The sequence below is a fragment of the Xyrauchen texanus genome, chromosome 47 (genome assembly GCF_025860055.1).
Source record: "Xyrauchen texanus isolate HMW12.3.18 chromosome 47, RBS_HiC_50CHRs, whole genome shotgun sequence".
Taxonomy (NCBI): domain Eukaryota; kingdom Metazoa; phylum Chordata; class Actinopteri; order Cypriniformes; family Catostomidae; genus Xyrauchen; species Xyrauchen texanus.
Genome location: NC_068322.1, coordinates 3662854 through 3686781, shown reverse-complemented (window position 1 = coordinate 3686781; position 23928 = coordinate 3662854). Strand labels below are relative to the sequence as shown.

The 23928-nt window shown below is 40.0% G+C and overlaps 1 protein-coding gene across 5 annotated transcripts in view; it reads right to left on the bottom strand.

Moving 5' to 3' along the window:
* Positions 1-21256, bottom strand: part of LOC127638910 (cGMP-inhibited 3',5'-cyclic phosphodiesterase 3A-like) — a 123922-nt gene extending 102666 nt beyond the window's left edge. For 4 of the 5 annotated variants that reach the window (XM_052120659.1, XM_052120660.1, XM_052120661.1 and 1 more), the window contains exon 1: positions 16423-17679. In XM_052120659.1, coding sequence (XP_051976619.1) covers positions 16423-17208 — 786 coding nt within the window. In that variant the 5' untranslated portion in view covers positions 17209-17679. Of the gene's footprint in view, positions 1-16422; positions 17680-21164 lie in introns of those variants that run through there. The other variant, XM_052120663.1, reaches the window with a different exon arrangement.
* Positions 21257-23928: the final 2672 nt, after the last annotated feature.

The window sequence follows — 23928 nt, the reverse complement described above, 5'->3', positions numbered from 1 at the left end:
ATTGGTTTGGTGGTGGTGTAGTGGTCTAAGCACATAACTGGTAATCTGGTAATCAGAAGGTTGCTGGTTCGAGCCCCACAGCCACCACAGTTGTGTCCTTGAGCAAGGCACTTAACTCCAGGTTGCTCCAGGGGATTGTCCCTGTAATAAGTGCACTGTAAGTCGCTTTGGATAAAAGCGTCTGCCAAATGCATAAATGTAAATGTAATTGGGAAAATGATGACTTCAGGAAACTGACAACAGAGTTTTCAAACACAAATGGATCGGTGTGAATCAGAGAAAATGGTGTGGGACTAATACATATTTCTCATTTGGCTGAATAATCAATAAAACTTTAAAGCCATTTGTACCCGTTTCAGTGCTGGCATAGTAACATTTTTGACTTTATTGGGTTCCTAAATATACAGGTTTCTATTAGTTCCATTGAAAACTAAACCGGTTCGCTTTGACCACATTAAATGAGCATGCTCCCCTTTGCATCATTTGTTTTTGAATTGGATTTAAATGGATCAAACATTCATAAACCCATTTTTGATACAATCAAACCCAAGATAAACAGCTCTGAAGATAAATCATCTCAAAAGTCATCAGAGCATGAAATTAATGAAACAGCCAACATTATTTAAATATGCATGATTAAAGGGCATGGGTCAGCATGGGTCGCATCATACAGGACAAATGAGGACAGTTTCTCTGTCTGTTTATTAGATCAAATCTTTAGAATTGAGTCAGCCAGTCTCATTGCCCTGCCGCTGTCCAGATAGACCATTCTCCCTCCAAGCCGTAGCTTCCCGTTACGTAACGGCGAGACATAAGACCGGGACGCCAGCTGAGGTCACTTCTGCTGTCAGTCGAGGTGCCAGCTGTCACATGAGCGCCAGGCGGGCATTGCGAATGGGTTGAAACTCATTCTGGTCTCCTCATCTGGTCTGTTTTTGATGTTACGTAACAACGAACAAGCGGGGTCTCTGTCTGGTAGGCTACGTGATTCATGAGGGGCTCATGATCAGATCAAACAAGAGGATGAAAGGGTGAGTTACTAATTAGTATTGCTTGCTAAGGCAACCATCACCACCAATATTGCTCATACTTTGGGTACTTTGGGATTTGAATAATTTGTATCAAGCTGTGCAAGTCAGTGCTTAATTTTGTAAAACCACCCGTTTTTAACGCAAGACTTTGATAGTAGGTCGTAAGATCTCCGTAAAGCAATGTGTAGTCCCTTAATTTGACATTGACCTTTATTGATTCAATAAGTAGCCTTCTAATTGGTAAAGAGAAGTGTTGAATAACCGAACAGTTTTATCTTGTTACAAAACTGATGTTCAAAACTTTCTTTGTCTAAAATAACATGGAGTCATTGACAAGAAAGGTTGTCTGAGGTGGTAAAAATGAGCAATCTTTTTCTTATCATAAGTAAATATATCCTTGCAACTTGAATACATATGAATGTACTCAACTCAATCATTCATTTCAGTCATCAATTTAAGTCTTTGAACACATTTCTTTTTTTTACAAGCAGACTCTTTATTAGTTGTTGACGTGGCAATCATTAAAAATTGGCTTAGCTAATCATGAGTCATACATTAAGTCAATATTATCTGTGCATTAGTTAAGCATTAATTAATGCATACTAATGCACCCATATTGTAAAGTGTTACCAAGATTTTCTCTGCACTTCTCATGCCATTTCTTTTTCAAGAAGTTCAGCTTTTTAGTGAGATTAAATTTTAGGTCCCAGAAACAAAATATCAAAATGACTTTGAACTCAGAAATTGAAAACATGTTCATCATAAACGACGTGTTCAAGAAATTGTTTTGTGTGAACTGCATTTTTTATGTACTGTATTTTTTGAATAAATTAATAGATCTGGACAAAACATTTGCGTCATGTCATTGACCTGTAATAATGAAACTTTCCATTGAAATACAATATAAAAAATAAATAAATAAATAGCACATTTATATATATGAATAATGATATTCAGGAGCATTATATCAAATTAATAAAGGGCAATAAATAAATACTAAATACAAATACTACAGACTGGAAAAGTTTACATTTATTCTAATATCCTTTATTTGATTTATTTTTTGTGTTAATATGCTTTTTTATTCCAACCGTTATTCCTGGTCGGAGGCTTCCATAAACATTTACTTTATTTGTTAGAGTTATGTTGAGAGTTTAATGTTGCAAAACTCAAATATTTAGTAGTGTGTAAATAGTAACAGTTAAAGTGCCCAGTTACAATATTACTGGTCGTGACTTACAAATGGCTGGTGTAAATGGCCTTAGCATACTTAAAGGTTGCAATTTTGATTTGGACCAGTAAGCAAACCCTTGTCACCACCTGGCAATGCCCTAGCAACCTCATAGCAATGCCCTAACAAACTTTCAAAACAATTTTTCCACAGTCAAGCAGTGCACGCATTTTCTTCAGAGAATAAAATCTAGTTACTAGTTTGGTCATTTGGCTGGTATCTTGTTTTTTAAGCATCTTAAAGTAGACTTCTCAACAGGACATGAAAGGTTAGGCTAACCTGGGGTTCGGTGCTTGAAGGTCTTTAAGCAATAGATGACTCCAAACTCCTCAACACTTTTTTGGAGTTCACGAAAGCACAGACACACAGACTAGTGCACACCTCCGGACTGTTTTAGGGTCTGGACAACAAGCTCTCCGGACATACACCACCTGAGTCTGAGACCACCATTACATAAATACTTCATCCTGTAGCCTACACACAAAAACATTCAATCCACATACTAAAAAATTAACCATGGCCGTGGTTCCTTGGCTCTTCTAAATATGACACTCATCTTCTGCTAGAGGAGATGTAAAAGTGTTTCGTTCATGTACTGTGCAGATGCATCACATCTAGAAAGAGACATGACAACTCTACCTTCCTGAACTCTAAAGAAACTATTGCTCTCTTTCTCTCTCTTGTTGAGAAGTGGAGTAGATGTGGCATACAAATCTCTATCATTTATTTAATTGCCTCCAATGCAGCATGACAGCAAACTAAGCAAACACATAAATGGCTTTATCCATGTGAGGCCATCAAATATTTCAAAATCGCCACAAAAGTTAAAGCAAAATATGCCACAGAAAATACATTCATATTATGAAACAATAATGGCTGTTTTGCATTAAAGCCAGCTGGACACCCATTTTTTTGTTGTTGTCTTTCAGTGTTACTAGTACTTAACTGTGTTGCGAAGTCACTAACTATAAGTAGTGGTATACTAATTGAAGTAGCATGACAGTGGCTCAGCTGTTTTCAAAAAGTTTAACTTTTCTAGTAAAACCATTTTTTTCCAACAGTAAGCAGTTTAGTATGACAAAATGGTACATCACATTTTTTTATCGTATTGTTTGCATTGCACTAGCACATCATGGCTGTTTTCAATGCTTCACAAACCACTTCTGTAAAACAGTTTATGTACATACTGAAACAGGAAGTTAAGATGAGACAAATCGAAGGGGTCATTCCTCTTTTAAATAGTAAATAGTCTAAATGTACACCACTGCCATGAACTAGCTATAATTTGTTAAATTGAAACTTATGCATTCTCATTCTAGAGAGTATTTAACTGGACAAAAATTTTAATAGAGCAACACGAGCCATCAAAGTTTTGCTACATTTTCCCGGAAAAACAAAATGTATTTTTCATATTTTAAATGCATACTTCAGCTCATGAAAATTAAGTGTCTTAAGTGTGTTTAGCAAAATAATATTACACAGTTCCTTACCTGTATTGCAGCAGATGATAGGTGAAATGTCCACTGTGTTGTGCTAAAAGTAAGTTACATGTTCTCCCAAACAGATGAGTTTTAAACCAACAAAACCGACCTTCCTACCCTAAACCTAACCCACCCCTGGATCCAGAGCGCACTGAGTTACTCCAGCCAGGTCTCCAAAGTAACCAAATTGGCCCGGTGGCTAGGGAGGGTAGATTCACATTGCGTAACCTCCTCGTGGTCGCTATAATGTGGTTCTCGCTGTTGGTGGGGCGCGTGGTTAGTTGTGCATTGATGCCATGGAGAATAGCGTGAAGCCTCCACATGCACTATGTCACCACGGTAACGTGCTCAACAAGCCACGTGATTAGATGCGCGGATTGACGGACTCAGACACGGAGGCAACTGAGATTCGTCCTCCTACACATGGATTGAGGTGAGTCACTACGCCACCATGAGGATCTAGAGCGTTTTGGGAATTGGGCATTCCAAATTGGGTGAGACAAGGAGAGAAAAAACACAACCTAAACCTAAACAATTGTGCCATAGGAAGCAAATGTGAGATGAAAAATGCAAATTCTGAAGCAAACACCACAATTTGTGACGCTTGTGGCTCATGTGTTGACTTGCGTGCTCTTCAGAACTCGTACCACCGTCCATTGCATCACAAGTGCAACACTATTATTTGAGCAACTGTGCAGTTTGAATGCTCTTGAATAAGCTTGTAAATGTAGTTGGTTATGTAATGCAAATGCTGAAAAAGCAAAAACTGAAACTAAAACCATGTAAGCAAGAGTAATACAGGGAGCACCAGCAGTGGGAGAGAGACACGCCTTTTCAGCACGAGGGTCATTTTGAAGCACGAGAGTAATCTGCTCTGACTGCAAAAGAGAAAATTAAAGTTTACAGAGGTTTAATGATAGTAATCTACTACATAAAATTCTGAATATTGTGTGTAATAATGCTATGGGGAAATATAATCCTAATGTCAAATGTCATGTCTGATTTGATTTCATAAATAAATTATTATTATTTAAATGGATAAGCATGCACTTCCATTAAATATGAATTTTTGAAAAGAATATTTAGATGTAATCAGAGACTCAATCATTTTAAAATAAATATAATATATTATAAATATAATATTTTAAATGTATGTAATCAGTGACTGTGTGTCAGCAGCATAGAGTAATGCATCTACATAATTCCGTATTTTCAGCAAAGCAGAATTATTAGCTGATATTTCCATTTGGTGTCACCGTTGCCCTGTTCTGGGCCAATTTTTAGGCACTTTTAAGAGCAGTATTTTTATATTTTTCACACTATGCCAAGGTCTAAAGAAATTCCATAAATGATGAGGAAAAAGTTGATTGAAATGCATCAGTCTGGGAAGGGTTACAAAGCTGTTTCAAAGGCTCTAGAGTGAGAGACATTAACCCCAAATACAGAAAACTTGGCACAGCAGTGAACCTTTCCAGAAGTGGCCGACCTTCCAAAATTCCTCCTAAAGCACAGCAACGACTCATCCAGGAAGCCACAAAAAAAGCCAAGGACAACATCCAAGGAACTGCAGGCCTCTCTCGCATCAATACAGGTCACCGTTCATGACTCCACTATCAGAAAGACACTGGGCAAAAATGCCATCCATGGAAGAGTGACGAGGTGAAAACCATTGCCAGCCCAAAAGAACATTAAAGCTCGTCTGAAATTTGCCAAAACACACCTTGATGATCCTCAAAACTTTTGGGAGAAAGTTCTGTGGACTGAAGAGTTGAAAGTGGAACTGTTTGGAAGACGGGGTCTCGTTACATCTGGCCTAAATCAAACACAGAATGACCTACAGTCAAGCATGATGGTGGTAGTGTGATGGTGTGGGGACACTTTGCTGCTTCAGGGCGACTTGCAATAATTGAGGGAAACATGAATTCTGCTCTCTACCAGAACATCCTAAAGCAGAACGTCCCGTCATCAGTCCGTGAGTTGAAGCTCAAGCGCAACTGGATTATGCAGAAAGACAATGATCCACAGGAGCAAGTCCACCTCTGAATGGCTCAAAAGAAGCTAAATTAAAGTTTCGGAGTGGCCAAGTCAAAGTCCTGACTTGAACCCGATTGAGATGTTGTGGCAGGACCTTAAACGGGCAGTTCATGCTCAATAACCATCCAATGTGTCTGAACTAAATCAGTTCTGCAAAGAAGAGTGGGAAAAAATTCCCCCACAGCGTTGTGAAAGACTGATCTCCAGTTATCAGAAGCGTTTGGTCGCAGCTGTTGCTGCTAAAGGTGGCACAACCAGCTATTAAGTTTAAGCGGGCAGTTAGTTTTCACATGGGTGATACAGGTGTTGGATAACTTTTTTGCTTCAATAAAAATATCTATATACTTTAAAACTGTATTTTGTGTTAACTCAGTCTGCCTTTGTTTTATGTTATATCTCGTTTAAAGATCTAAAACATTTTAGTATGAAAAATGCACAAAAATAGAACAAATCAGGAAGGGTGCAAATACTTTTTAACAGAACTGTAGGTGTTTATGAACTAATACTTGTGATCTGTTTGAAATGGAAAAAAGTCATTGTTTTTGTAGCATTTCACCAGGAAACTTCAGCAATACGTATAAAACAAGCCACGTAAACATCATATTGCAAATGTTTTGGTACAGAAACGTGTTTCTATGAGAGCAGGTTGACTAAAAGACAATTTTGTCAACTTTTAGGAGTACACTAGCATATAGATTTCCAATTCTGATTTCAATTCTTTCAATTATGAGCAGCTTGAAACTTGGAAAGCTACAGTTTCAAAGTAGCTCCCTCAACACTGGTACTCAACAGATCATCATACAGTGTTATCTTTTACCAGTTAGCGGTGTCTAGTAGACAGTGAGCATACGACAGCAGCGGTTCTCACAGTACCTGTCAGCCCGAGACAATGCAGGGGAAAATTTCTCACGCAAGCTCCTATGCACCAACCCAGTGGGACTTTAACTCTGGGATATGTGTGACTTCTTGTGATTAGTTGAGTTACACACTTAACCTGAGCTTGTCTCCAATGAGTGGCCAAAAAACACTTCCAGCTGCAATGCCCTCAATGCACAATTATCTGCAAAACACACACACACAGACACAGCCATCAAGATTAAGAGCTGTGCACTGGCAGCTGAGATGCAAGCTGCAGAAAACATCAAGTAAGCAATTTCATGTGTTCCTTGGCTGTCGTTAAAATCTTCCAGCTATTTCATTGTTTCCTCTGAAAAGCGCTAGTGGTAAAACACAGCATCTGTTATCAAAGCTTCACAAAAGGCTTTGCGTCAAGAGTACCCCAGGATACCTGGGGGATGTTCTAATGTAGAGTTTGATGTGATAACAGGGAACTGAAGAATTGTGATTGCGACACTGGGTTCTCCTTTCCCATACTGATAAACTATGTGAGTCACACACATACTCTAAACACACACTCTGAAGAGGGCAGATAGATTGATTCTCTGGAGCGTGAAAATGCAGAGTTGTAACTGCCAGCTTAATCAAATTGGTGAGATCAGCATTAATATTGCAATATTAAGCATAGTTAATGATGTAAATTCACATTGATATATACTGTAACTGTCTTTCCAAGAATTCAGTTGAGCTACGAAAAATAGGCCTCTATAAGGAAAAACCAGCTGAACACATTTTAGAGTAAAACCATTAAATTATATTGAACAGTTTATAATGAATAAACCCAAATGCACATTTTCATTAAAACACAAGTGTAAAGGGGGCCAGCTGGTGCGTGATAGCCTTCCATGTTGGCTGAATTTGGTTCGAATCCCGCTCGGAGCAAGTCGAGCAGGACCTGTTTCAGTGGTGCCGTGACCCAGATGGAAGTGAGGTTTAGGGTGCTCAGTGTAACGGGAGCCAGCTGGTATGTGATAGCTGTGCGGTATGTGTAAACCTCACTCCCCTGGCCTCAAGAGGCACACTTACGACTGACGCTAGGGGCTGTAGCCTTTAGCCAACTCAACGCGGTTCCATCAATTTATCTTGGTGACAAAGTGAGCCTGAGCTGCAGGTGAGCGGAGATGTGGGGACTAATTTGCATATTCATAGACCTGTGCATATTAAATGAGGCAAAGGTGTAGAGTTATATCTTAGCCATTTTAAGGCATGAAGGGATTATTTTAAATGGACAAAAATTTTAAATATGTAATTTTGATTAACAAAGATGAGCTTTAGGGGTTAAGCCAGTGACTTTAATGGTAAACAAGCAGAACTAATTGTATGCCACGTCCACGCTAATCAGTTCTCGATTTTATTTTTGTCACTGTTTTCCAAAGTATGCAGAACTGCAGAGTGTATTCTCTAATCGCATACTTTGGAAAATGATGACGTTTGGAAACTTTTCAAACAAACAGATGTGGTCTCAGTGTAAACTGTTCTTAAAACCATTCTAACTAACCAAATGATTGATTACAATTAACAAAATGTTTTTAGTTTTTTTTTTACCAAATGGGTTCCACAACTTTGCCTTCCAGTACTTCAAATATATTTAGAAAGAGCTAACTTTCCCTCAAGTACGTAAACCCTTTTTTAACATCAACACAGATGTTGTGACAAACCGACAGATGTGCAGACGTCGTTTTTGACGATGACTGGCTCAACTCGGAAACTTCCCCCCATCACTACTCCATCTGCCATCCATATTTTCTAAACTAAAACACGCCATTGAGTGAGTTAACAAGAAATGCCTTGTCTGAGGCCGGCCGCTCATATGGGCACTAGTGGGGGAGCTCCTCTGAGAGAGGTGCGCTGGGTCGCAGCCAGCCCAGGTTAAAATAACAAGAGCCCTCTCAGCAGTGGCCTTCCATAGTGCTGGGAGCTGAAATACATGTGGCAAACACACAGCAACAGAGAACATAAGTGAGTGTGCAGTGCACTTGGGCTGGGCTATACGGCAAAAACAGCCTGTTGATAATCTTGATATTTATGTTTCGATACTGGTGTAAAACGTTTGATTTATTTTGAAAAAGCCAGGTTGATATAATGCCAATATAGCTCACGATTTAATATAATAAATAACACATACTGAACATAATATTACTAAAATATAAATGAACTTTAATTTAACACTACATTTACTCCCATAAATCTTTAACTTTGTAAAAATAATAAGAAAAATATACTTAAAAGTATATACATATTTTCTCCCCAATTTGGAACGCCCAATTTCCTTATGCTCCAAGCCCTCGTGGTGGTGTAGTGACTCGCCTCAATCCGGGTGGCGGAGGACGAATCTAAAACCCTCAATCCGCGCTTCTTATCATGTGGCATGTTGAGCGCGTTACGTTGAGTTGCTATTCTCTGCAGCATTCACGCACAACTCACCACGCGCCCCACAAAGAGCAAGAGCCACATTATAGCGACCTCGAGGAGGTTACCCCATGTGACTCTACCCTCCCTAGCAACCAGGCCAATTTGGTTGCTTAGGAGACCTGACTGGAGTCACTTCAAAATATTTTTTTAGATTTTGTGTGTTTCAAATGGTAGTTAGACATTTCATCTGGTTTCTGTTTAGTCATCAAATGAAAGTAATTTAATAAATTTAGACCTCTGTTAATATATTAGAAAGAACACTGCCCGGATCGCCTGCTTGGAGCGTCATGGACTGACCATCATGCAACATTTGTGATTCAGAGGAACAGTTTTGATCCAAGCTGATAGAAAATGTTCTCCAGAGGAAGATACATGAGCGCTCTACTAGAAGAAAACACTGGATTTGCGCATGTTTTGTGAGGATCGTGAATTACATCCGTTTAAACGAGGTAAAATATGAAATGTTATCTTTAGATAAGTTACAAGTGTGGCATTCCCGACTGGTGGGAAACTTAAATTAAACCGGACTACGCCACCCTGGGGGAGAGCCAGGGAAATACTCCCAATAAAGGACACAAGTAAGTTTTACCAATTGAAGGCAAAGAAATAAGCGAAAAGGGAGACATGAGTATCACTACAAAAATATAACTTTTATTGACACTTCAGTATTACTAAAACTACATGTACAATTATCTCACTTGAAGCACAATAAATATTTAAAACAAATAACAATTCTCCAGGGCCAGGCTTAGCAGGAGCAAGGCAGGCCAGCCGACTCGGGAGATAATCCAAACCCACCTCAAATTCACGCCAAATCGTCAAACAACACACGCACCATAAAGTTGTGTCGGCACACTTAGGAACTGTTGAGATGAGAGAAAGGGACAAAAGACAAACCTGATCACCCTACACAAGCTTTTGCTGGTCTGTCGTGGCTCTTATACGCAGGGCAGTTTAAATGAGATGTTGTTGTAAGCTGGTCTATTATTGTGGTAACACGATAGCACGTGACAACAAAGTGAACTGTGATTGGTTACTTGCATGTCTCAAACGGCACCTTCACATGCAAGTAGACGATTCTCGGTGCCCTCGCAGCTTGAGAAACAAATCAGCCAATGGGGGAAAGGTTTCGTGCTATACTGATAATTAAACATTTCTGAAAATTGGCAATATATCAGTCGACCACTAATGTAGATGCATTTTCCTATGTTCTTACCAGCTAAATGTACACAAGTGTTTATGTTATGTTTTGACATCAACATCAGAGAGTAACCCAATGATTTCAAGCTGCGTGTAAATGTGGTTTTCTTGTGTGGTCGTTTTTTTTAATAAGCTGATGTTTTGGTAATTGTCAGTGCATTGCTGTGCATGTGAACATGTCCACTGACACATTCTTTAGGAAACTTCAAGGGGTAGTTCACCCGAAAATGAAAATTCTCTCATCATTTACTTACTCTCTTGCCATCCCAGATGTGTATGACTTTCTTTCTTCTGCTGAACACAAATGAAGGTTTTTAGAAGAAAAACTCAGCTGTGTAGATCCACACAATGCAAGTGAATGGTGACCAAAAACCATTAAAGTAATCCATATGACTTCAGTGGTCAAATCTATGTCTTCTGAAGTGATATGATATGTGTGGGTGAGAAACTGATCAAAATCTGAGTCAGTAAAATTGGCAAAAACAAAAGAATAAGAACGTGAAAATAAAAGTGGAGATTTATAGTAAAAAAGGACTTACATTTTGATTCTGTTCTCACGCAAAACTTTCATAATCACTTATGAAGACATGGATTTAACCACTGGGGACTTACATTTACATTTACATTTATGCATTTGGCAGACGCTTTTATCCAAAGCAACTTAGAGTGCACTTATTACAGGGACAATCCCCCCGGAGCAACCTGGAGTTAAGTGCCTTGCTCAAGGACACAATGGTGGTGGCTGTGGGGATCGAACCAGCAACCTTCTGAACAACAGTTGTGTGCCTTAGCCCACTACACCACCACCACTCCACAGATTACTTTTATGCTGACTTTATATAAGGTAATTTTTCGGGCTTCAAAGTTTTGGCCACCATTCATTTACATTGTATGGACCTACAGAGCTGAAATATTATTTTAAAAATTTCTCTCTTTTTTTTTTTTTTTTTGCAGACGAAAGAGTCATACACATTTGGGATGGCATGAGGGAGAGTAAATGATGAGAAAATTCTCATTTTTGGATGAACTATCCCTTTAAATGCAAGATTTGTCATTTTCATAAGCACCAGTAAAATCATCGCAAATATGCACACCAGCACAAGTGCAGTTGAACCATCACTTATTGTGGTGGCCTCTCCAAATGTACAGTTCTGAGAGGCTTTATTTTGCAAAAACACTTTCCAGAAGAACTTTCCAGAAGCCTTTGAACAGCTGTTATTCTCAAGACATGCTTTTACAGCAACACAAGTTCTCTCGTGAGCCCAGGCAGCAGTTCATTTGGACTGACATATGTAGAGCAGTTAATGTCATTTTGTTTTTTTTCGTTCCGTCTGTTTGCGCCAGCTGCACACCTGGTTCACATAGAAGCAGGCTCTCTCTGTGAGCAGCCCTGCGCTCGCAGTTCCTTCTAGGTTGTTTGGAAAGAGTGGAAATGCTAGCATTTTGAAAATGGATGAGGTTTTTGGCAGTCGCCGCCCCGGTAAGACAGCTGAGGCTACACATTCCAGGCCTGGCACGGTCGGGCTCGAAGCAAGGCCTCTTACAAGCAAAATACAGCACGCTGGCCACGGCCGACATCAAAGAATCCCTCTGTCTGCCACAGCAGCGTCGCAGACGAGACCAATTAGAGTGAGACGCGAGGCAGCGGTAAGGAAAACAACCTCAGCGCGTCGGGTGCTCTGGTGTAGATGAAAAACTCGCGGCCCAGAGCACACGGCTATTGCAGGTACCACAAGGAACGCCATACGCGGTCCACTTCAGACAGGAAACCATTACCTTCAGGGCACATCGTCTGCTATAAGTGAGGGATTTCTTTCTTTATTTTCACATCTCACAGAGCTGAGGCTTGCTTTAAGAGGTTTATTATCAACCCTGGCAGGAAAAGGCCCACCTACTAACCTCATATCTCCAGCAGGCTGGGAAAAGGAGCCCTTAAAAAAAGTGGGAAAAAAAGCTCATGACACAGAAACATACTCCTGGTCTCTATGGATCTCCATTTGCGTCATCCCTCAAATAGCTCCTTGCACACCCTTTTCTTTCCGCCACAAATCTTATACTTAATCCTTCCTTGCACATAAAAGACACAGAAACCTCCTAAATTCTCAGGGCATTAAAAATGCCACTAAAAATACAAGCACCCCGCTCCCCATTTAATCATTTGGTGAATAGATGTGACATGGAAGTGCTGGTAAAACGTCTGACTTTTTTTCCCCGTGGAACACAAGAGGAGAGATTACAAAGCACTAATACATATTTATAGTATGTGTGTGTACACACACACACACACACACACACACACACACACAAATGAAAATGAGTTTGCTTTGGCATTACTTGTAATTGTCTCTGCACATTAAATTGGGACGTGAAAGTATTTTAATGTTGAGAAAATGACACGCTTCACCTTTAAGAAACTATTTTAATGCATTTGCCTGCTCTGCCCAGAGGCTGTAGCTCATGACGAATGGCTTTTCCAGGCAGCCCTGGGCTAATCGCGATTCACTGACCCGCTAAAGGCTACTAAAGGCTCCATGCAGTGAGGTGTTTGACTTGAAGCGACTTCTCATGCCATTAAACGGGGGTTTTCTGTGAACGTCGTTCTCTGGAGACCAGTGCTTAAACTTGACAAATGTAATGAACTATAGTTTAGTTTACCACCCACAGCCTTTCTTAAATGGGACTTTTAGGGTGGGCAGTAAAGCTAAAAATAATAATATATTTCTTGAGATATTTAAATATATTTTTGTAGCCTTATGTCGATATTCAATCTATTTATGTATTTGCCCCAAAATGGCTTAAAGGAATATTCCGGGTTCAATGCAAGTTGAGCTCAATCGACATTTGTGGCATAATATTGATTGCAACAAAAAAAAAAAAAAAAAGCACAAATCTGGGTTACAGTGAGACATTTAAAATGGACGTGATAAAAGCGATATGATCCAACGATTATCTTCCATCATATAAGGTCTAAGCAGACAAACCGTAACCTGTCACCACAGCTCTTATTAAGTTTGAATATTGAATATGATGATATTCAACACATCGCCCAGCCTTAGTGCAATTCATCTAGAGCACTAATTAGCTTATGAACATCCTGTATGGCCAGCCTTGAGTCTAAAACTTTATTTCATGGGTCATGGCAAGTACTGCAACATCTCTCTTCAACTGCATCGGGAGCTTGGGCTCCTGTTATATATTCTACACGTTTATTAAGGTCCCAATTCAACATAAGGTCAGCCAAGTCTTTATGAAGGCCATGCTAGAGGGGGAACGGCATGAAATATTCACTGGAGAAAGATAGAGACAGCAAGACTAACGTCCTGATTTTCCGGCCCATTCTTCTTTGCAAGGTCCATTTGCACCATGTTACGTAACTCACTTCATGCACCATGTTCTTAACGTGAATGATTTTACATCCGTCACTGAAAGCGCCCGGGGCATGAGCTCTGCAAAGTGGCCGACAGACAATGTCCACTGCAACTCTGAGGTCACATCTTGTTCACCTCACTGGGCACCAGAAATGACAATGCGCATAAAACTGAAACTTTTCCTAAGGCTTGGTGCGACTGCTTGGTCTTGTTGTAAAGGGAGCCAGCTGGTAGGTAGCTGTGCAGTATGTAAACCTCACTCCCCTGGCCTCAAGAGGTGCACTAGCAACTGACGCTAGAGGCTGTAGCTGTAAGCGCACCCACCTCCCATGCTGGAGACGCTGGTTTGAATCCTGCTCGGAGCGGGTTGAGCAGGACCGGTTACAGTGGTGCCGTGACCCAGATGGTAGTGAGGTTTAGGTGGATGAGTGTAATGAGAGCCAGCTGGTAGGTAGCTGTTCAGTATGTAAACCTCACTCCCCTGGCCTCAAAAAGTGCACCAGCAACTGACGCTAGAGGCTGTAGCCTCCTCGTTAGTGCGCCAACCTCCCATTGCAGAGATGCCGGCATCCCGCTCGGAGCGGGTTGAGCAGGGCTGGTTACACAGTCACCATTTCCTTTTTCTCATATCGTTTCAAACCTCTTTTCACACCAACAACACAACCAGCACTTAAGCCATTCAGTCTGTTATCTCCAGTCGATGTCTACATTTGAAAGAAATTTGGCATATCTTATAAGGTTTCCGGACCGAATGACTAGGCTGCAAATACATCAATAATGCAGTCACAAACGAAATACTGGAATGCAAAGGGAGCAAAAATGACCAAATTCACTGTAAATAGTGGACAGCCAGTGAGGACAGTACAACTGCACTGCACAAAGATGAAATTCATGCAAAAATCATAACTCATCAGCTTAAGTGTGTTACAGCACTGCAAATGCATCACACTTCATTTACACGCACAAGAGAATTTAATGTGAACCTTTAAAAGGAGGATCATCATATTACATTACGTATTTACGCATAAATAAGCATAATTCAAATCTGTAAACTAGACAAAGATATTCAAGTGGAACGATCATATTTAGAACGAGTGTGATGCATCATGTAGCATGCATTAATCCACTCACTAAAATTATTTTCATTCTGACACATCACACACATTAACGATAAACAATGCAATTTAAAAGTCTAAATAAATAGCAATACAAGTAACCACATATTTTTCAAAATTGTGCAGCACACTAATTTGTGAAATTTGTAATTAATCTGTCTACAAATATTGACAGTAGGGGCTTTGTCCTAAAAATACACTATAAATAATCAAACAAATTTTTTTACAAATAAATAAACAAAGATAAAGCCAAAATATAATCACATGAATAAACAACATATTTTTGTTATTAAGAACATGATTTGATCATCTGAAATACTTCTAAATATTGCATGGCTGCAGATTCAGTAGCCAAAACATTAAATATAGATCTTTCTTCATAATAATGTCCGGAGTCAGCCAAATCTTGCTGCACACTATTTACACTACCAGTGTGTCTGTTGCTAAATATATCATTAATATGCTCAAAGCTAACAAAGCTATAAACACATATATCTCTAGCACGACATATTAACTTAAGTTAACTGAAACTTCAGTGTGATTTTTTCATTTGAACACACTCTGAGTGTTTGTGCAGAGCATAGAAATATCTCCATACTAGCACTAGTTCTGTGCATTTCATGTTTGTCTGCGTCAGATGTCTCTGGTCAAATAAAGTGCAATGCTCATCACAGCAGCTGTAAACTGACAAAAATACAAACAAAACAAAAAGGTCAAAGTTCACTACCTAAGCCATGAGATTGTGCCCTAGTAGTGCAAAACTTATGTCATACTTGAAAACTAAGAATGCACGCTTGAGTGAGACCATTCCAAGTATCTAAGTACAAGGTATCTAATTGCAAGCACGCTACGGCTAAACAAACACAAACCCCAACTGGAAAAGGACAGCCAATTGCAATATTCCTCAAGAGAGTGAAAGGATCAAATCTTTTCTTGATCTAAGGCTGTTAAAAACAGATCTTTCTTCATACTTAATGTTCATCAATAATACAAATATTAGGGATAAGTATAATAATAGGTAACACTTTACAGTATTCATGTTACTAATATTATATTATTATAACACAAGTAGTGCTAGCCAGAATTTAAAGTTCATTAAAAAACTTGATTACACATTAAGGACATGTAGTTCATAAGTATTACTATTAGTTGCAGGCTTCTTATGTAAATAGAAAGTAAACTAAATGCATCAAACTTTGATCATTAATGTATTATGATTATAATAGCTACCTATTATTGTCAACAGTAGTAGTGGCAGCAGCAGCCACAATAGATGATAATCTCTTAAAATGATTAATTCCCAGCTCTGCAAAAAATCACACATTAAGTGCATGTAGTTCACTTTTACTTATTAATCATAAAAACACATTGTAAACTGTGACCTCATAATGTATTGCTGTTACTATGATTTTTATTCAAACATCTTGTAATCAAAAGTAGCAGCCGCAATAACAGCAATCTGATTCTCCTGAGGATGAAATGACAATCTCTCTAAAACAGCTCCACATAATAAGACATGATGAAGTGCACATCCTACATGTGTCCCACTGTAAAGTGTGTAATGCCTCTAAGATCTGCATTTCTGTAATATTTTGGTAAAAGTTGCAGCATGAGCAATAACTATTCTTCTAATCGTGCAGTTGTTAATTGTACCTGCTCTCTCTGCAGGCAGGGCAGCGATGTTCTCCGGTGAGATTTGCCTCCGGACTGCCCGTGCTGTGCCATGTCTGACGAAACTACAGAGCTGGACCTCCTGCGCCTCTTAAATACCGGAATCTCCGCGCTCGATCCCTCCCGGTGTGCTGCGCCCTGGTCCGGCAGCAGCCTGTCCGCATACCTCGCCAGTAGGACCCCCAGCACCCCGAGCAGGTACGCCAAGTAGGGTCTCCAGCTGGCGCGCACCTTCTGCAGAGAGAGCAGCGAAACGGTCCTGACGATGCTGATGAAGACGAGCACGGAGACGCCTTGACCCAGCCGCACCACCATGAGCGCCCCGCTTGCCAGGCAGGCGAGCAGCACCAGCGCGGTGGCCGCGAACGAGTAGAGCTGCTGTGCATCCAACAGCGACTGCGCCGCCGCTTCGCCCAAATGGCACACGGTGAGCAGGAACACGGCCGTGCGGACGAGAACCCCGCAGCGGAGCAGATACACACCCACCCAGAAGAAGGCACACACGAGGGTGAGCGCGGGAGACAGCAGTTGCCACACGAGCGTCACCACATACGGCTCGGGAGATCCCGAGTGTGCGTGCGTGCGCTCCGCATCCCAGTCCGCGGATTGAACTAGCAGCGCTAGGAACACTGAGAACGAGCCGACGCACACGAGACTCCTAGATCTCCACGCGCACCATATCAGAGCCAGCCACGAGTGACATGGGTCCTGCTCCACGGGAGAGACACATGTGCGCACGTAACCGTTGCGCTCGGGTTCCACTGCCATCAGTCACGGGAAAACACTCGCGCGCACACACATACGCGCACACGCGCACACACATTAGTAATGCGCAAAACCGCTATTCCCTCTCATATGTGTGACTTTAGACCAGCAGAATGGCTGTTAGACTGTAGTGAGTGTCTTATTTTCTCCAAAAACATCCTTGCGCAAAAACAAAAGTGCGCGCAAACGCCTTTTGTTTTCTATGCGTAAAATTCAAGTCATGATCCAGTCAAGCAGGAGGAGGAATAACTCCTGTTGTCTCTAGGCCATCATCATTATCATCATCATTATCATAAGCGATCTTTCCTCCCTCCCTGCAGCTTTCTTTCTTTTTCTTTCTGTGTTTCTCTCCGGGTCTCTGCGCGCTCACGCGTCACTTAAGCCTCTGGATTGCCCTTATTTCCCGATCTCCATTCGCACTCGGATCATTTTCACGCGTGGAAACTCACTGGTGGAATATTTCCACGAGTTTTACACGCGCTTGATCATATCGGACAATGTCCCGTTGGTGTCGAGGCGGAGGTGTGCTAACACACACACACACTTAACACACACTACAGCGCGAGCTGCGGTCCACAGCTGCATGTACACGGTCAAATATGATGACTCAATAAAATGTATTGATCAGCTAATTTATTGATGACCGATTTCAGATGCAGAGCCTCGAGCAATGTTGCCCCATTCAGAGCACAAAGCCCCTCTGATGTCAGCGTGTCCATGTGTGTTCTTGAATATTACATTTTTACAACTCACCTACATCTACGTCATCAAGCCCCGTCTCTGCATTGGGTGCATGTGTGATATACACGTGTAATACAGGTTGCACTGGAATTTTCCCCCATTTGGCAACATTTTAAAGTTATTAACCATAAAGATATTAAATTGTATTTGTTTATCTGCACTCTAAAAAGTGAAACTGCATAAAACGGCACCTTATTTCTAATGCTATACCTATTTCTCTACTTCAGTCTCCATATCTAAATGAAATAATATTTTGAATTGAATAAAACCTGTTAACTTAGAGGTAATTACACAAATCACATATTATTTTTTAGTTTTTTTTTTACAGTGTAACCTAACATCGGTTCTTGCTGACTGACTTTCCTTTGTGAACACGAGATCAAACACAAGTCACATAAATCACTATTTGGCTATTAGTTCTTGCTGACTGGTTTGTCTTAAACTGTTATAGTTTGCTAGATTTAATGGAGACTTTGTTATCCTTTTAGTCCATCCCTTCATCAAATTCCACGCATAACCCCAAAATATGAGAAATGTTGTTTCAAATCTTAATTTTAGTTGTTAATTTGATTTGATCTTACTCTCATTTTCTTGGATATTGGTTGTTGCTGACTGATTTTCCTAGTAAAATGTTATTGTTTGCTAACATTCCCTGGTAAACATGATTGATTCCTGCCGTTGCATGATTAAGAACAAACAGTCATATGAGCATTTAAAGTCACTGTTTGGTTTTCTTACTTTCCCTGCGATTATTTCTCGTTGACTGACTTTCCTCTAACTGTAATATTTAATAGTTAGTAAACATTCGCTGGTAAACACGATTCCCTGTAGTTGCATGATTAAGATCAAACAAAAATCATATGAATGTTGACAGTTATTATCTGGTTACCATTCATAAAGACACACAGCAGTGTGGGCAGAATTCCCAGAAGGGAAGGAAGCAGAAAAACTGTTTCTTTTTCCTGGTAAACCGAGGCATATCAACAGTCTGATGGATGTCCATCATTTTGTCCATATCCCATGACTCCTGTCTCTCTTTCCCGGCCTCCCTCTGGTTCGGAGCGACAACAGGGAATGTGGGAGTGCATGTTTGGAAAGCTGCAGAGGCAAAGGCCCCTTCTGGTCTCGTTTCCTGGGTCAGCTGAGGGCCAACTAATATTAAATCCTTGCCTCACTGCCTCTAAACAGCAAAATAAAGATAAGGACAAAATTGTCCTAAGCAGAATCAGGGAACATAGCAGAAACATTAGGGAGCAGACGGATGAACATAAAACATCAGGGAGGGAACCACAGAAAACGCCCCTGTCAAAATAAATGCCTAAATCCTGTATTATTATGTTAGGTCATCACAGGTTAATGCAATAAGTGTCAGACTGGAAAATGCATAGAAGACAGTGAAGGGGAAGTATTGTGGCATTATGTATGGTTAAAAGGAGCTTAAGTTGTCTTAAAGGAATAGTTCGCCCCAATATGACATTTCTGTTATTTATTAAAGGGATATTCCAGGTTTAATAGAAGTTAAGATCAATTGACATCTTTTGTGGCATTATGTTGCTTTATGTTGTATCCTTTTCTTAAAAAAGCAAAAATAAGGAAAAATCCAAGTTACATTGAGGCACTTACAATGGAAGTCAATGGGGCCAATTGTTAGAGGGTCTGCACTTATATAGCGCCTTTTTAAACTTAACGGTATTCAAAGCACTTTACACTGTGACTGATTCACCCATTCACACACACATTCACACACCAATGATGGCAGAGCTGCCATTCAAGGTGCTAGTCTGCCATTGGGAGCAACATGGGGTTCAATGTCTTGCCCAAGCACACTTCAGCATGTGGAGTCATGTGGGCCGGGAATCGAACCGCCAACCCTGTGATTAGTGGACAACCCGCTCTACCACCTGAGCCACAGCTGCCACAATACTCAGAGGGTTTAAAGGCAGAAATGTGAAGCTTATAATTTTATAAAAGCACTTGTGTATTATTTTTAAGATTAAATAGTTGTTTTTAACCATCGTTTTAGGGTTGCTTTATGACGTAATGGCTAGAAAGTTGTAAATTTGGCTATAAATTTACACAGATAAGTTAGTAAGCAATTCTGTTACATATAAATCATGTTATCAAATATTGTTTATGTCTTGTGGCTTTAATGTTTACAGATTGGTGCCATTGACTTCCATTGTAAGTGCCCCACTGTAATCTCTGTAATAAATTATGTAACAAACAAAAGCTGGACTAGTTGAAAATATTTTGTTGTAATCAACCTTATGCCACAAATACTGTAAATAAATGATTTTTGAACCTGGATTATTCCTTTAACCTGTATGCTGTGAAACACAAATGGAGACGTTTTTTGAAGCATCTTTACACAGATCTTGTCCATACATCTTCTGTCAACCTTCAAAAAAAGACCAAATAACACCATAAACGTAGTTCATATGACTCATGCACAATAATCCAAGTTTCCAGAATCCATACAATAGCTTTTATAAGACAAGAGACAGCAATCATAAAAGAACACATAGTTTAATCTGCATACCTTAAAGTACTCTCAGTTTGCAGTGTGTGAATATGACGGTACTTTATGATGTGCCAAAATGTGTCCACTTTAAATGCTGTTCAAGATGCTATTCCCAGGTCAGCCACTAAAGGGCACTACTCTTTCCATTCTATGAAGATTACAAGCAAATATTTAACATCTGTCTCCCTGTGAACATCTAAACGCTTTGTGCTCACCTTCATAATGAATCCAGATTGATTTCCCAAATGCATTCATGAAAAATCCAAATGCTATTTTCTGCTCTTGTACGTTTAGTTCCATCAGAGATACTCAGAGGCACATTCAAGCCAAAGTTATACATGAGCAGAGAATAATTGTCAGCCGACATTGAGGTGTTTACACCTAAATCTATTCACAACTCCCACAACATTTAAAAACTGTTTACATTGCCTGTCTGAAACATCTCGCCTCTCTTGGGAGAAACAATCAGATAGTCTAGGAACACTGCTAGCCATCAATAAATAAACAAAATAATTATAAGAGTAAAAAGACTCTGCCTTCTGTGTGGGGGAACCAAACGTGTGAGTCCAAAATGCATTACAGGTGGAGCGATTGAGGATTAAGTCTGGGAGAACATTCAATTTTCCATCCTAGTACATCAGCTCTAGCATAAACCCCAGCTTGGCACAAGAAGATGAGTATAAAAGCATAATTTCACCTCAAGCCCTGCTCACTCCACACTGTTCTCCAGGCACACTCCTGCGGTTACAATCAGAATGGAGAATGTTCTGGACGCAGAGTCATCCCCGGGGACCACTGGGATAGGCCAAGGAATTGCGGGAGACTGTCACCGTGCTGACAGACTCAAGGATTTTTACGATCTGACGGAACATTTACATAAGTCATTTAAAATATACATAAGATTAGTGATGTGAGTACGCTGTTATTCCAAGAGCCATGCTGGTTTAATGTTCAAATGAAAGAGGAAGTACATTGCAGGGTCAGGCATCATGGACCTCCCTTAGCGGATAGATCTGCCAATCAGCTAATAAAAACTATTTACAGTCCCAGCCATCCATAAGACAACAGATGCTTTTTTTGAGCATGGTTTAAAATGGACTTGAAGTTGACATGAAATCATAGTTTACACTTTTTACATTCCTAACACAAGATAGGAATGATGCTGGTGTAGTGGTCTAAAGCACATAACTGGTAATCTGGTAATCAGAAGGTTGCTGGTTCGATCCCCACAGCCACCACCATTGTGTCCTTGAGCAAGGCACTTAACTCCAGGTTCCTCCGGGGGGATTGTCCCTGTAATAAGTGCACTGTAAGTCACTTTGGATAAAAGCGTCTGCCAAATGCATAAATGTAAATGTAAGTTCCTGGTGTCATTGTGCACAATTAATCTGTGCAAATATTACACACACACTTTGGAAGCTCCGTATCGCAAACGACTTCGGTTGGCATCACTTTTCACAATCCAATCAATTCCAGTGTGATCTCATGACAAATATGACACTGTGGCAACATTTATGCAAAATATTAAGTTGTTCATTACACGTATCGCGGCAGTTCAGAGGTGAAATATCCACTGTGTGGAGCTAAAAGAGAGTACAATTTTCAAACAAGAGATGAGGTTTTAAGGTTAATGCACTAACATGCTTTAAATCAACAAAACTGACCTCCCAACCCTAAACCTTAATCCTAAACCTAAAAGATAGTGTCATAAAAAGCAAATGTGAGATGAAAAAATGCAATTGCTGAAGCAAACATGTCATTTTTTGGCAGTGGAGTAGCCAAGAGTGGGCCGGAATTAGATCAAGGACCACTCAGAATATTAGAGATTACTCTTTGACTTAAAATATATATTTACAAAATAGTTAAAAAAATGAATAAATTCTGATTTATGAAAGTGTGAAAGAACTGGTTGCATGCGCTGCTTCTCTGTGGTTAAGGAAAATTTGGTTTTAAAAAAAATTGGGCGAAAACTTGGCCAATCTGTTTTTAATGAATCCCATCCAAAAGTCATTTCCTGGCTACGCCCTTGTTTGTGGTGCTCCTACCACACTTTCTACCCACGCTCTATCAATTGAGCCACCTTGCAATTTAATTGCATTTGTAGTAGGTTATGTAATGCAAATGATAAATGTATTGACTTACACGTTAAACACTATAGTAAAAGTGTTTTGATGTCAATAAGATAGCATTGAGTGAGGTACAGGGTGTAAAGAAAGTGTTTATGAACTGATAATCTGTAAATAAAAGTAGTTTTTGTAGTGCCTCTAGTGTTCATTTCATAAGGAAACTGCCAAAATATATATTCAGGGAATTCTGAACAGGATTCCCGGTTGATCAATTCATGATGGATTCCCAGTAGGAGTAGGAGTAGGAGGAGTCCCATCCTACTTTTTTCTTGTCAAACATCCGGTTTCACTTGGAAATGCATCACATTACACGAGTAAAATGTGTTGTGAATGCCAATTAATGTTGATGTTGATGCTGATGTGACATTCAAAAAACCAACTTACAAAAATCTTTGTTCTACATTTGATGTGAAGATTCCACATACAACAAGGACTCTCAATGCAATTGGCTAGACAGCAGTAAAAAAAAAGTGCATGAGACTCATTTCAGATAGCACGCCCACTGATTGTCTGATGCATATTGCACACAAAAATGTCAAGGGCTGGCTAAATCCCCAATTCGTTATTGCATCAAAAGTGCTATTTCATATAAAAGTGGCCCCTAAACAGTACATAAAAACAAAACCAAGACTGGTCACTTTTAATGTCAATCAGACGTGTCTAAATGGGTGGTTCTTGGCCAGAATAAGCTGTTTAAGCTGGCCAATACTCAACAGTCTGACTACTTGAGACAATCTTCATTAATATTTCACATCATGAGCCCCATCGTGGCATCGTGCTGACACTATACCGAATCTGTTTAGTTCAACTGTTGCGTAGAGACCATGGCTTGACTTGAATGTTGTGGTACACTGGATCTCATTTGACCCAAAAACGTGCTCTCTGGTTTCTCAGAAGGCTCACTGTTGGTCCAAAAATGTCTGGCAAGTACAGTCGGTTCTAGAATGCAACAGCCTTTCAAGCGAAACAGCAAAACGCCTCCTGTAGTCTCAAAATACAAGCACTTAGCTCTGAGTTCCCCTCAATTAAAGCCATTCATAATTTCAGCAATGTTTAATAGAGGGTCAATAAGTAGTTCGCTTTGAATTGGGTCCTCATTACTCACTTGTCAATGACCTGTGTATGATCTCTGGGAGAAAGCAGTGGAGCGGGTATAAAGTACAAGCCTAGTCACCAGTCACCGCATTCCACTGACGTGCACAGAACGGGGGCAGCAAAGGTGCCCTTTTGGTTGTCCAGGAAAAGGGGAGAAATTGAAATAATTAAATTAAAATAGTTAAATAAAACTAAATTATAATTGCATCATAATCTCACAATAACAGTAATTGTATTAAT